This window comes from Rosa chinensis, chromosome 1 (genome assembly GCF_002994745.2).
Source record: "Rosa chinensis cultivar Old Blush chromosome 1, RchiOBHm-V2, whole genome shotgun sequence".
Classification (NCBI taxonomy): Eukaryota; Viridiplantae; Streptophyta; class Magnoliopsida; order Rosales; family Rosaceae; genus Rosa; species Rosa chinensis.
The window spans coordinates 49,830,545-49,843,552 of NC_037088.1; the positions used below are offsets into that span (position 1 = coordinate 49,830,545).

At 40.0% G+C, this 13,008-nt stretch overlaps 1 protein-coding gene across 1 annotated transcript; it reads left to right on the top strand.

Moving 5' to 3' along the window:
- The first annotated feature begins 2,708 nt into the window (after window positions 1-2,708).
- On the top strand, window positions 2,709-10,777 carry LOC112181778 (uncharacterized protein At1g01500). Its single transcript, XM_040516979.1, is given in 11 exon segments — window positions 2,709-2,853; window positions 2,983-3,045; window positions 3,305-3,381; window positions 4,716-4,817; window positions 5,483-6,195; window positions 6,298-6,769; window positions 7,386-7,440; window positions 7,557-7,643; window positions 7,868-7,974; window positions 8,142-9,034; window positions 9,509-10,777. Coding segments are annotated over 2 exon segments (873 nt in total). The 5' UTR covers window positions 2,709-2,853; window positions 2,983-3,045; window positions 3,305-3,381; window positions 4,716-4,817; window positions 5,483-6,195; window positions 6,298-6,769; window positions 7,386-7,440; window positions 7,557-7,643; window positions 7,868-7,974; window positions 8,142-8,980; the 3' UTR covers window positions 10,328-10,777.
- Window positions 10,778-13,008: the final 2,231 nt, after the last annotated feature.

Genomic DNA, 13,008 nt, shown 5'->3' on the forward strand with positions numbered 1-13,008 from the left:
TTGAGCATAGCCGCAACATCTATTGCGATGTGTTTGTTCTAGGTGGCCTGGTCATTAATCAAGGTCACGAGCTGATCGTGGTTTGCTTGGCTTCGCTAAGACATGCTATCCAAACGCCCGTACTTCTGCTGCAATCCTTGCCCTAGGGTTTGTACCTGATTAACAAGGTCGTCAATCTTTCGTTGCTCTTCCGCGAGCCCTTTGCTTGTCTTTTCATAGTACGATGCATTGTTTTACTGGAAGATGGCAAGCTTCTCCTCTATGCTCGCATTCGGTGGGATAGGAATGGGCATAAAGCCATCCAAAAAGATTTTGCCTCCCACCACCTGAGTGGTGTTAGATGCATTACTAGTCCCAGCGGGCTGGCTAATAGGATCATTGTTGCCCTCAGTGGCGGTGAGTGGAGAGAAAATCTTTGGATTACCTGTTCGTCAGAAAGACCACGACAGTCTGCACGAAAGTGCGGGCTGTAATTGGAGGTCTTGTGTTTCGGGCAGTTAACGTAAACCTTTTGATAAGGGTTTGCGCTTGACTTCCCAATGGCTTCTAGATGTCTAAATTGAAAAAGTAGCTAAATTTAATAAGACATTGTGGATTAAGGTTTAGACATGCAGCCCAAGTATAGTCGCCTAGACACAAATTTTCTTTCAAATCCTTTGGGCAACCTTACTGAAATGGCCAGGTGGGGGGAGGGCGAACAAGAGAGGCAGGATCTATTTTGGCATAAGCTATTCCCACTTAGTGGTTTAGGCCCATTTGCACACACTTCTGGATTCAAGAATCTATCATGAACGTTGTCCCCTTTCTAGACACCATTTCACATAGGCTATACTTACTAAGATGAAAAATGTCATAAGTGTGAAGACAGTTCAACAAGTGTTAATAAAAGCCGCCCTTAACCTTAAAGGACCTGAACTAGGCACCAATAAGGAGTTTAGGCCAATATTAACAAAAGAGACTTCACCTATTCCGTTATGATTCACAACCCCTTACCAAGCTAACTGTCCCACTGGGCCTGCCACAATGTTTAGCTCCAGTTTTTCTTGAGCTGGTCAACAGTCTCTTTTCTTGCGTGGACGTGCCAGCACAGTTCGGGTGCGGTCGTCGGGGGTGTCCCTTGACCTGACTTCTTTTAAGCGATTGTGGACGAGGAGAGCACCAACCTCGTCGTGGGACTCTTTGTGTCTCGTGGCGAGGACTTTTGTTGAGCTTCTTCAAAATCACAATCGATACTCAATGTTGTAGATCGAGCAGAGCGAGAACCACTGGGAAGTGAAGAGAACTTGCTAAAGCATGACTTTAGCTTGGCTGGAAGGTTTAGTAGCATTGACAGTCGGCTCCTGAGAAGACTAAGACTGGAGTGTGACTACCGGTAAGAGAAGGAGAGGGGTTGCTCTAGAGAGGCTTGGATAATCTTAAAGATTGTTGTTGATGAATTGTCTGTTCAAGTGTTTCATTGTAACCTCTATTTATAGGTTACAATGCCAAAATGGTTGGCCTTAAACAAATGATAGTGGAACACTAATTGGAGATAGTGGAGCACTAAATGGGATAGTGGAGTACTAATTGGAGATAGAAAATGATGAGTTTTGGAGTGATTTTGAATCACTTTAGGCTCCTTTATTCCTTCAATTATATCTTCATCAAGAATTCAGAATGGGCCTTCGACTTCTTCATATGAAATGATCCACCATGAGTGTAGATCATTCTATCTAAATTTCAGAGCTTAATTCCATGTGGTTGGGCCGGAAACGCTGCTGGACTCCTTACAGGTCTAGTTTTTCAGTTTTGTTTCTGTAGAAAATTGGACTGATTGTTTGAAGGTTTTCCACTCGAAACTAGCTCTGGCACTCTTCATAAGAAATGATCATTGGGATGTCTAGAATTATCTAGCAAGTTTTAGCCCATTTGGATTTCGTTTGGTTAGTCTGCCGCCCCTCCTTCCTTGTTTAGCTCGGTTTCTCCTAGCCGAAGTAGGAAAATGTCCTAAAGTTGACTTTTCATTTCTATACTTCCATCATTTCCTTTTCTTGTAGCTTGCATAATCTTCCATAGTAGGCTTTATTTAGCCTCTAAATAATATATTTCGAACTTGTCGACAATATATACCTTGAGTAACTGATATTGGCTCAATTTCTCCAAGACACGCCTTGTCAGGCCAAAATACTTATTTTGGGTCCAAACAGCTACTGGTGCTACTGGTGCTATCAAAGGTCTCTGCTACTGCTACTACTGAAGGTAAGCTTTGCTACCACTCCAAGATAACCTTCACTGTTCCCAATTCAATAAATGTAGAGATTTCACAATGTTAACCCGAACTGGAATTCAGTCTACATAGTAACAGTCCTAATACTCCATTGCTCACATAAACAATTACTTCAAACCTCTACTAAATCATTCCTATCTGGGACCTCATTTATCACATTAACCCATTACATATTATACATATACTAAATGTGAGTTCAGGTTACTATTTTCAATTGTTCATCCGCGTTGAGAAATGACCCAACTGTCCTTGGGTTTGGGTTTGAATCACAAAATTGCTGCAGGTGTTTTTGGAGAGTCAGAAAAGTGCTGTGGGGGGTTTTTAGGGAGAGTGCATATTAAAACTGAGTTGAGGTGGTGAGTTGAGATCGGGGTGGGAAATGACGTAGCTGTCCCTGCTTTTATTGACGTAGATGTTCGGTATGTGGGTGAAAATGTGAAATCCCTAATGTTGTTTAATATATCAACTATGAAATGGTTTGGTTTTTGTGTTTTGTTTTTGTCGAGAATCCAGAATCATCGAGAGAGAGAGAGAGAGAGAGAGAGAGAGAGATCTGGTCCCTCATCGTTGCAGGCAGAAAGAGAGAGGTATTGAGCTTTGCTGTTTTGTATTGGTTGTGTTTTATTCAAGGTGATTTTCTTGAATTCATTATGTGTGTTTTTCAGTTTTGTAGTGGTTATAATCGGTGTTTGCTTCATTTTTTGTTTTGTATTCAGTGATTTGCGTTTTGATTGGTCCAGTTTGTGACGAGAAGATTGGGTTGAACACAAGTGGAACAGGTATGGTATTTGGTTGTATTTTTCTTTCTTTAAGTGATTAGTTGAAAATTGTGTGTGTTCTGATGGGGCTTTAGCTTGAGAGCAGATTCGCATAAATACTCTGAACTTTCATTCTGGGTCTGTTTAATCTTATTGGTTTCTTCCATTTCTGAGTTGAATTGACAGAGTGGGGGTTGATTGGTTTGATTACGTTTTGGCTGTCCAGTATTTGATTCGAAAGTTTGGTTCTTCTGAAGAATTTGTAATTGATTGATTGCAGATAGAGGTTCTAGGCGGTTGGTTGGGCTGATTGGGGAAAATGGTGGAGCTACAGACGCCAAAAATCTACGGGTGAAGGTAATTTGTAGGCGCAATTGATGAAATTAATGCTATTGTTTAAAAAGTTATGAACTTTTTAGTTTTGTTCTTCTTGCTAATAGTTATTAAGTTACTGTGGGTGTGGAAAAGTGTAAATTGAAGATTATAGGATGAAGAACATTATGGTTTTAACTAATCACTGCTAATTAACTACTATTGTTATATCAACAAAGGCGTTGGATCCCTTGAAAGATTCAATTTTTATAAAATTTTCAAGCAGACTTCACTTACAAACCAAACAGAATTATTTTGTTTGACTAAGAGCTCTCTGCCCCTCTCTTCTCCTTCTTCCCCGTTCTTCTCTCTCTCTCTCTCTCTCTCTCTGGGCGAACAACAAAATCTGAAAAGAAAAAACACCTTTTATCGAGGGCTAAAACCTTGATAGTCTGCAAGATCTGATATCGGTGTAGAGATGTTGCAAATCAGCATTTCCAGAAAGGGCAAGAACCATCATTTATCCTTCTAATTATCAAAGTCAGAAGAAATCTGTACATCAAATATGTACATTTGTTGTGGACAATCATTTACTTTTCTAACCCTATTTTGAAACGACATTATAATGCATACACACTTATTATATGTCTAAAAGTGTTCTCTATCAGTTTATTACTATTACATGCCAAATGAGTTCATTGCTGATTTTCTTTTTTTATATTTAGTTTATACATGACTAACTGATAAATTTACTGTTTGTATTATCAGCTATACTTGAACCATTGAATCAACTTTTGTCATCAGAGGTGACCAACTTGGTAATTCTCTTGCTTTTTCAGTTCATATGTGAACTGATTGTTTAGTTGTAACATGTTTTATCAAAAATATTGATCGAGTTTATAGACATGTTCATATTCAAGAACACCTCTTTGGTCAAAATTGTAGACATGTTCATATTGGTTGCGTTACCCTGTTTTGAAACATTGTCTCCAACATTCTTTTTGTTATGGTCTTCAATTAATTGAATTATTTTAGTGAATCCATTAGAGAGTCTTCAGGAATGTAAATCTGGTATCATTATTTAGTCAACAATGTTTAAACATTAAATCTTTCTCATTCTAGGAGCTTTGGGGAAGTTATCCAACTTATTTTACAAGGCAGAATCATCAAACTCCCAAAATAAAAATAGCAGTAATGAATCCAGAGGAACTAAAGAGGAAACGTCATCTCTAGAAGGGTTCTACGAAGAACTCCCTATCGCAAAAAAAATTGCCGTAGTGAATTTAGTAACTGTTTCTGTCAGGAAGTGCCCTGAGACAGCTAAGAATCTTCTATATTTGGAAACAAATTTACCTGATCATGTTGTTGTTGTTCACTAGGGAGTTTGCAAAGATGATGCTAAAAGATGGGAAATTCCAGCAGTCCCACATCCGCCAGAAACAGTAGTTTTCAAGGATAGGGCTTTCCAAACCCGACTGCAGGTTTGTATAACCGTATCATCTTTGCTATTACCTCTCCTCCCTTATTTGATTCTTTTTTTTTTTGCTGGCTGGACTTGGCCATTATTTCTCCTATAAACAGTGTGTGTCTACTTCTTTTACATGCTCATATGCTAGCTCTGACACCGTGGTTAATTTTTTTTTGTTTTTTAGGGAAGGGAAAATTTCCCTCAAGTCTGCGTGACAACATATTAAGTTATTACTGGGAAAGGAGTTCTGTACATATTTTTCTCCTTTGGTCATGCATAGGTAGTGCCACTTTTTAGGTTTCCACTTCATTACCAAAAAAAAAAAAAGGTTTCTATTTGGATTATTGTTCATCGTCGTCATCTGAAGGTCATGGAATCTGACAATGAGAGGATGGAATATTTTTTTGAGCATGCATGTGATCAAAGGTTCATGGTAAGGATTTTACTAGAACTTTGTTCAGTGTCAAGACTTATAATACATTGTTGATAGAGAATAGTGGCATTGAGTATTGGCTATATGAATCCTCATGCTCGGAACAATTTCTTTAATGAAAGCCTTCATTTACTTTCATCTTTATTAGAAGCTGTCTAGAAAAAGCTGAAAAACATGTTAATTGTGGCTACTTAAAGAGATTTTTTACAAAGCTAATAAATTATTTTCTTGGTTCCTGTCTATAGCAAAAGGAGGGAGCAAATGGACGTTGGGCATTGTTTACTTGAGAAGAAGGAACTGCAGGATTTCTTTTTGTTTTCAAGCTAAGTGAAAGTACATGGTTGAAATGTAAGGGCAATGACTTCTACATTCCCCTTTCAAGCGCAAATAACTCACCTGCTGCAACAAAGGAGGATCAATCTGAAGGTGCTGATGTAGATGAGGGAAGTGCAGAAGAAATAGATGAAAGTTCTTTTACTGAATATGCCAATGGAATAATAAATGAAATAAGGACCTTGGTGAGTGGCATTTCCTCTGAGAAGAGTCGAAAGACAAAATCCAAAGAAGCACAAGAAAGCATTCTTCAAGAAATAGAAAAATTGGCTGCTGAAGCCTATAGTATCTTCAGAAGCACTGTTCCCACATTTACTAAGCTATTTCAGAATCTGAAGAATTAGCACCCTCTGAAAATAACCTCAGGGACAGGCACGGGATTTGAAATATTGTGCCAATGTTTTAATTGGGAATCTCATAAATCTGGAAGATGGTACATGGAGCTCAAAGATAAAGCTGCTGAATTGTCTTCACTAGGTTTCACTGTGATTTGGTTACCACCCCCTACAGATTCTGTGTCGCCTGAAGGGTACATGCCGACGGATTTGTATAATCTGAACTCCAGGTACCCTAATACCCTATGACGGATTAGTTAGTGGTATCTCAATCAACTACTGTTATTCAGGTAGAAAGTTTAAAGTCCATTGGATAATTATTATGTTAAGTTTATAATTTGCATAACTATGGTAATGTTGACTTTTCTGACTGTTTCTGTTTTGTTTTTTAGACAGGGTGTGGCATTGAATTTTTCAACTGGTTGCAGTCCAAGTATGGATTTTCAAAGGAGAGTGAATTTTTGTCTGTGATTTTGTAAATAAGACACTAAATATGAATTAAACTGGAAGCATTTTATTAGTTTTTATCATTTATAGCTTTGATAGTACTTATTTACATCAACATTTTTAAAGGCTAATAATAAAATTCATTCTGTTTCAAGAAACGAACAAGCCATTCTGATGCATAAGATACCAACCTTCTTACTTAGTTCTGTAACTTATATCTCATTTTGTTTTTCATTTTGAATACAGTAATGGCAACAAAAACTGGAAGAACAAAGATGATGAGACTTTTACGAGATGATGATGCAGAGGATCAAGGTAGTCAAAGACAAGGAGAGAGAATATCTGATTATCAAGCTTTGGTTGCTATTTTTGATATGGACACACGTCCTCAGATTATATCAAAAAAGTGGAAACAAGGTAACAGTCATTAAGAAATTTGAGTTTTCATGTATTGGGAGAAAAGAAACCGCAGAATATATTAATTCAATTAATAACTATAACTTTGAAATTTTGTGATTTAAATTCAAATTCCATCAATATGACATCGGTCCCAACTCCAGACCAAATGGCCTGTAATAGTTAGCACTGCAATTGATAGCTAGATGGAACCTAGAGGAGGGGACCTAATTGTCATTCTTGCTGCGATTCCAACTTCACCTTCTTGATCGATCATCTTATAAAGTTGGCCATGTTAATTGGGTCAGTTGCTTAATTGCGTACCTACTAATTTTGGTTTGGGGATGGATTCATACTTGCATGTATCTCTATCTATTTGATAGATTTAGCTAGGATATCAGTACTCCTTAATGGAAACAGTTAACAAGATTAGATCATGGAGATATGGTATAGGCTGTAACTAGGCCACAGATTCAGATGAGGTTTTACTTGCATATGAAATGAATGGAGAGGTAAATTATGAACAACTTTGGTTTTGTGGGTCATTTTGTGTGCTGCTGTGTTCAATTTCTGTCTAGATTTTCAAGTTATGTAGATCTCCTAGTTTCTTGAGTAAATTCATCCATGATGCTCACAGGTGTTCTTCAAAGATCGATGATTCCATGAGCAAGAAGTGACGTCTCTTCTTCCTGGTAGTAGACGCAAAACCTGGGGCAAATATTTGCCCTTTTCCTCTGTTTTTAGGTGATTCGTTTTTCACTTTAGATTAATTGTTTAAATCTTCAATTTCGTTTTGTTTGGTTTGTAGTATTTGTTGCCTCCTCAAGTGGGAAGGAGTTGGGAAAGTGGAAATCCCCATGAGGCTGTAGATTTCTAGGGTTTGGCCAAAACCCAGGTGAGCAAAACTTCCCAAGTTTGATTTTCATTTGGTTGTGGAAACAGTTTGTTAGGATTTTATTCAATTGGTCTGTTTTGGGTTTGATTGCTGTGTGTGAGTGGATTGATTGTCAGAATACTTCACAATGTGTTGTGGTAAGAAAAAGTTTGAAAATTGGATTTATGCCAAATAATTGAGAGCTTAGAGCTTCATTGAGGGTCTGAATTTGTTCTGCCTTCAAGTTTTTTGACTCAGGATTTCATGGGTTGAAAACAAGAGGGGAAGAGAGGGTTTGGAGGGATTAATTAGTAAAAAGGAAAGTGATGGTGAAGAGGTCAATGTTGAGAAGGTACAGTCAGAAGAGTTCAGAATAGTTATAAACACCTTTTGCAGAGTGTGGTAGTCTTACTTTTCCTAATAGCTCATTTTTTCTTTTTTTTCCCCTTCCATTTTGAATCTATTAGTCACAATTGTCCTGTGTTATCAAATCACTGATATCAATATTGTCAATAACAGGTTGTTGACCCATCCACTGGAGTACAAGAAAGTCTACTGGTCGAAATGATTTCTCTCTTGAATATATTCCTTAAATAGTGCAAAACCATGGTATTAATCAAGCAAAACATGGTGATACATCAGGCTTCAGCAAAGGAGATTCTCAATGCATGGTAGATCAAGAGACTTCAGATCAAATCAGATCTAAGCCATCAAACAACCAAAGAAGTTTGTGCAGTAATGGTGGCAAATCTCTAGAAAATTTGACGCTACTATGATAAGATCGTTCTTTTAAGTTTGAGAGTAAGAAAAGACATTATGATTAAGATTTTCATCCCGCAGCAAAGCGCGGGCACTATTGCTAGTTCATTTCTAATACTAAACTTGCAGAAACTATTTTTTATTAAACATGCAATTAGCCTTTGTAGAGTAACACAAAAGAGTACCAAATCCATCATTACTGGGAGTCACAAAATATATACAATTGGGCCTGCCCACAAATCCGACTATTTCTCATCGTATGTGTAAACGAGAGACTTGCCTTCATTGAAGAGGCCTTTGGTTTCGGAGTAGCGTATGGATTTGGATTAGGATTGCTATCTGAACGATTCGAGTGCTCCTTCAATATCACTAGCACCACCGCTATACTGCTGCTGCTGATGGTAGTTCATTGAAGCCGTCAATGCATCTTGGACAGATAATGATTACTCCTCTTTGCGCTTCACGATTTGATATTTGCCGTCGTTGTCGAATTAGAAATTGGCGTGCAGCGGCTTGATGTCGAAATTGAAGTTGTGGCTCCAAGTCTCGGCGTCGTCGTCGTTGACATGGCTTAACGGAATCAGATCGAGCAACTGAAAATGAAAAAGGCCTACTGTGCGGCGATTGAAATGAAATTGGTACCTACCGTTCAGGTACGGCCGGTCTCGGAACGCCGACGACAAAACTCTCTGGATCGACGCCATTGATCTCTGAAACCCGAAGATTATTGGGGATTAATTGATATTGTGGAAGAGAGAGAGTCGGTGGCGGTTATGTAATATTTTCAAAAAAAGCTGATAGTTTTAGTCATTTTCAGTTAAAATGAGAGCTAGGCCTGCTTCAATTCGATTTGGGCCCGGGCTGCGTGTCCTGATTTGTTTAAATCTTACAACATATGGTTTTTCAGTCTTTATATATTTTGTCTGGTAGTAGTATGTCATTTTCTTTTTTCTTTTTTCCCCCAACACCATAAAAAAAAAAAAAAAAAAAAAAAAAAACCCACCCCTCCTCTCCGCAACAGCCTCTTCCAATTCTTTTTTTGTCTGAAAACCAAATTCGAAAACCCTAATTTTCTCAATTTCGCGGATTTCCGGTTGCTAATTAGGGTTTGTTTTATGGAACCGCAGCATGACAAGGACGCGTCGTCCATGGCGCCCAAGACGAAGAGCGCTAATTCGTACCAGATGCTGAACGGGCAGTCGCTGACGCACTCGGCCTGGTTCGAAATCCGGTTGTTCTACGTCCAGATCGCGCCGTGCGTCATCGACAGCGTGCCGGACCACCTCACGCTCTGCCACCTCCGCCGTGACATTGGCTTGTCTCTCGAGATCAACGGCGCCAGGATTCCGAACTCCGACTAGGCCTCGTTCACGCTCCGCCACGACCGGCTGGACAAGGAGTCGTCGGAGGTGACGTACGTGGCCACCGACAGCGTGAAGGTCACCGGCGGGGTTGAGTTTGAGGTCTACGAGAACAATGACATGGTGCTGTGCGGTTCGTTGGAGAGGATGGAAGGCGTTTGGCTTAATGGGAATGCGGGGATGGAGAATGATTCCAAGACGGGTTGGAGTATGGATTGTTATATGGCTGCGTCTATTAATTCCGGCTCTTCGGCGTTTTTCCAGCCGAAACTCGAGGTTTCGGCGCCGTCTATAGAGGTTTATATCGCCGGGTGCTGCTCTGGTGTGCCAGTGATATTGACAAAGACAATACATATTAGTCCCAGGCGGAAGTGCCCAAGGCATGCCACTCTAGATGCTATTCCTGAGGAGGAGGAGGAGGAGGAGGAGGTCGGGAAGGAGCATAGCAAGAGCTGTAATGGGTTATTTCGTCAACCCATTAATGGGTTGGATTTTAGGACTTCTACAAAATGTATTCCATTCACACGCTCTAATGGGTTGGATTTTAGGACTTGTACAAAATGTATTCCATTCAAAACGCTCTAGCCGAGAAAAAAAGCTCCTTAAGCCTTATAGCCCTATCCGAGTTTTCGTGACCGTCCGACGGCGTGTCCTAACGACATTGTCGTTAGACAGGATGTTAGGATAAACTCGTTTGTGGCTGCTATATTGGTTTCTTATGAGACTTTGGGTTTGAAATCCATGTTAAGGATGGGGAAAGGAGGTTGGGCTGTTGGCCAGAGACGTTCTCAGGATCTATAGTGGCGGATGGGTGCAAAAGGTCGGATAAGGAATAAGATGGTGTGATATGATGGTGAAAGGGATGAGAAGAAGCTCACGTGCTGACAGGACCCGACCCAAGAAACACCCCGTAACCCTGGATACGAGTCTGCGGGGCCCACGTTAAGCGAAATCCTACCGAAAATTCGGCAGAACCTCCGCTAAATATGGGCTACCCAAAATGTTCACAAACCTAGACATGATTAAAACTTTAACTTCTACTCAACCCACAATACCATATTTAGATTCCAAGCATATATATTACATTCGGAAAGTTCAAATCCCAACACAATCTCCGTAAAAACATCAATTCGAACAAAAACATCCACCAAATACTAAAAAGGTTTATCAGAGCAACACTAATAACTAAGCCGATATCATACAAGGTAGGTTAAGTAATAACCTACGGACAAAACGGAAGCGCTGATTCCAAAGTCTCTAGAGCCTAGACGCGATCTCGGCAGATCTGAAATCTGGGCATTTGAAAACGAAGGGCCAAGGGGAAAACATATAAAATCCATTAGAGTGAGTGGACAAAACCGAAACAAAATCTGAAACAATTAATGGAATGCCTCCCCATTTCTCTTTTTAACAAAACCAACATGTAGCGAGACTCCATAATAAATCCCACTCAATTCTTTCCAAGAAAAACTCATTCGATGACTAGGAATGACTGCTTCCTAGGCATCTCATGCCACCTGGGAGGGACTGCCACCCAGATGACGCATCGGAAGGGACTGCCAACCGGAATAGGAGGCGGTGGTTAGTTAGGACTGCCAACTAGCCACAGGTAGTTAGAAAGGACTGCCAACTAACTACCTCATGTCATCTGGAATGGACTGCCAACCAGATGAAGCATCGGATGGGACTGCCAACCGGGCTGTAGCCTAGAAGGAACTGCCAACCAGACTATTACCTAGAAGGGACTGCCAATTAGGTAAGATACGCATGTGCCAAAACTGGCCTCCTTGTCAACTGCTTTCTTTTTAAATCCTTTACTTTCCACAGAGTCACATTTTCTCAAATAATAAACCAACTGAAAACTTAATTCCATGCTGCATGCATTATTTAAACAAAATAAAAGTCCACTCACAAGTAAGTCCCGCAGCTAATCCTGCTGCCTGCCCGTGTCCTCCTCGCTCGAGGGCTCAGTACGTCCTGTAATAATTGGGCATGATAAAATTAACCTCACAAAGGAAATCATTAAAGAATTGAAACTCATTCCCTTGAAAATTTAAGTAACTCGTTACTCAACAATTGCTCTACAATTTCGAATCTTTCCAATTTGGATATTTAACATCCGACAACGGAAATCCTAACATTCTCAACATCCTCTAATTTCTTTTTAGCCTTCAAAAGTCACTTGTCACTTCTCAAACAATAAATTTCAAATCCGTAATCACAATTAACCACCAAAATAATATAATTTCCTTTTCTAAAAATCTCCATATCAACTTCAAATTCTCAACCAAGTAGATTAAATCTGTACTAGGCCTAATAGCAAGTTATCAAGGGATTAACCCAGAAGATTGTGAACTATAACATCAAAACAACCAACCAAACAATTAATCACAAGTCTAAAACAATGCCAACCGAAAGTTCCAACAACAACAACACCTCACAATGCACTTAACTAGCCTGAAAACAACTCAACACGCCACCACCAGTGGCGGCGCGTGGTTTCACGCGCCATCACACCAAACTCCATCTCCGGCCAACCTAACTAGCCTAAACACTTCACCACAGCAAACCCAACAATCTTTAAACCTGCAATAACATCTAAAACTAAGCAGAAGTAGTCGAAAATTCAACCCAAAATCGGAAAAACCCGACAGCACTGTTCAACACCACTGTTCATCATCCCTACCACTTCCTCTAGCCAAATCAAGCTACAAGGAGGTTGGAAAAGTGTTCAACCCTTTACAGAGAACCAAAATCACAAGGATTTCCGGCCGGAGACCCCCGGAAATCGAAAACCCAGCCGGAGGTTCTCAAACCCGATCGGCAATCTTCCCCCAAAATCGTTCAAATCAAGGCTACCCAGCTAAAATCACGTACCTGAGATGAAAGAGAATGAAGAGAGGAAGCTGCGGTGGCCGGAGGCGAGTCCAACGAGGTCTGGCTGAGGTGAATCGCCTGAAAAACGAGTCCGGTTCGGGGAGAAGAAGAAAAGGCAAGGGGGAGCGTTCGGGAGGTCGGCTCTGTCTGATTCTCTCTCTCTCCCCCCCCTTTTAATTAACTGATTTCCCTTTCTTCTTTTTTTAATAAAACAAAACCAACATTTTAATAAGGAACAGTACCTTCCAACACTTAAATCACAACTTTCCTGTAAAAACTCCGATCGATACAAACTGCGTGTCCACGAACTAAATTTTTCGTAACCTACGACGTACTTAAGGAATATTCTGACGTAACAGACAAAAATAGAAAGTCAACTCCTCGGTCAA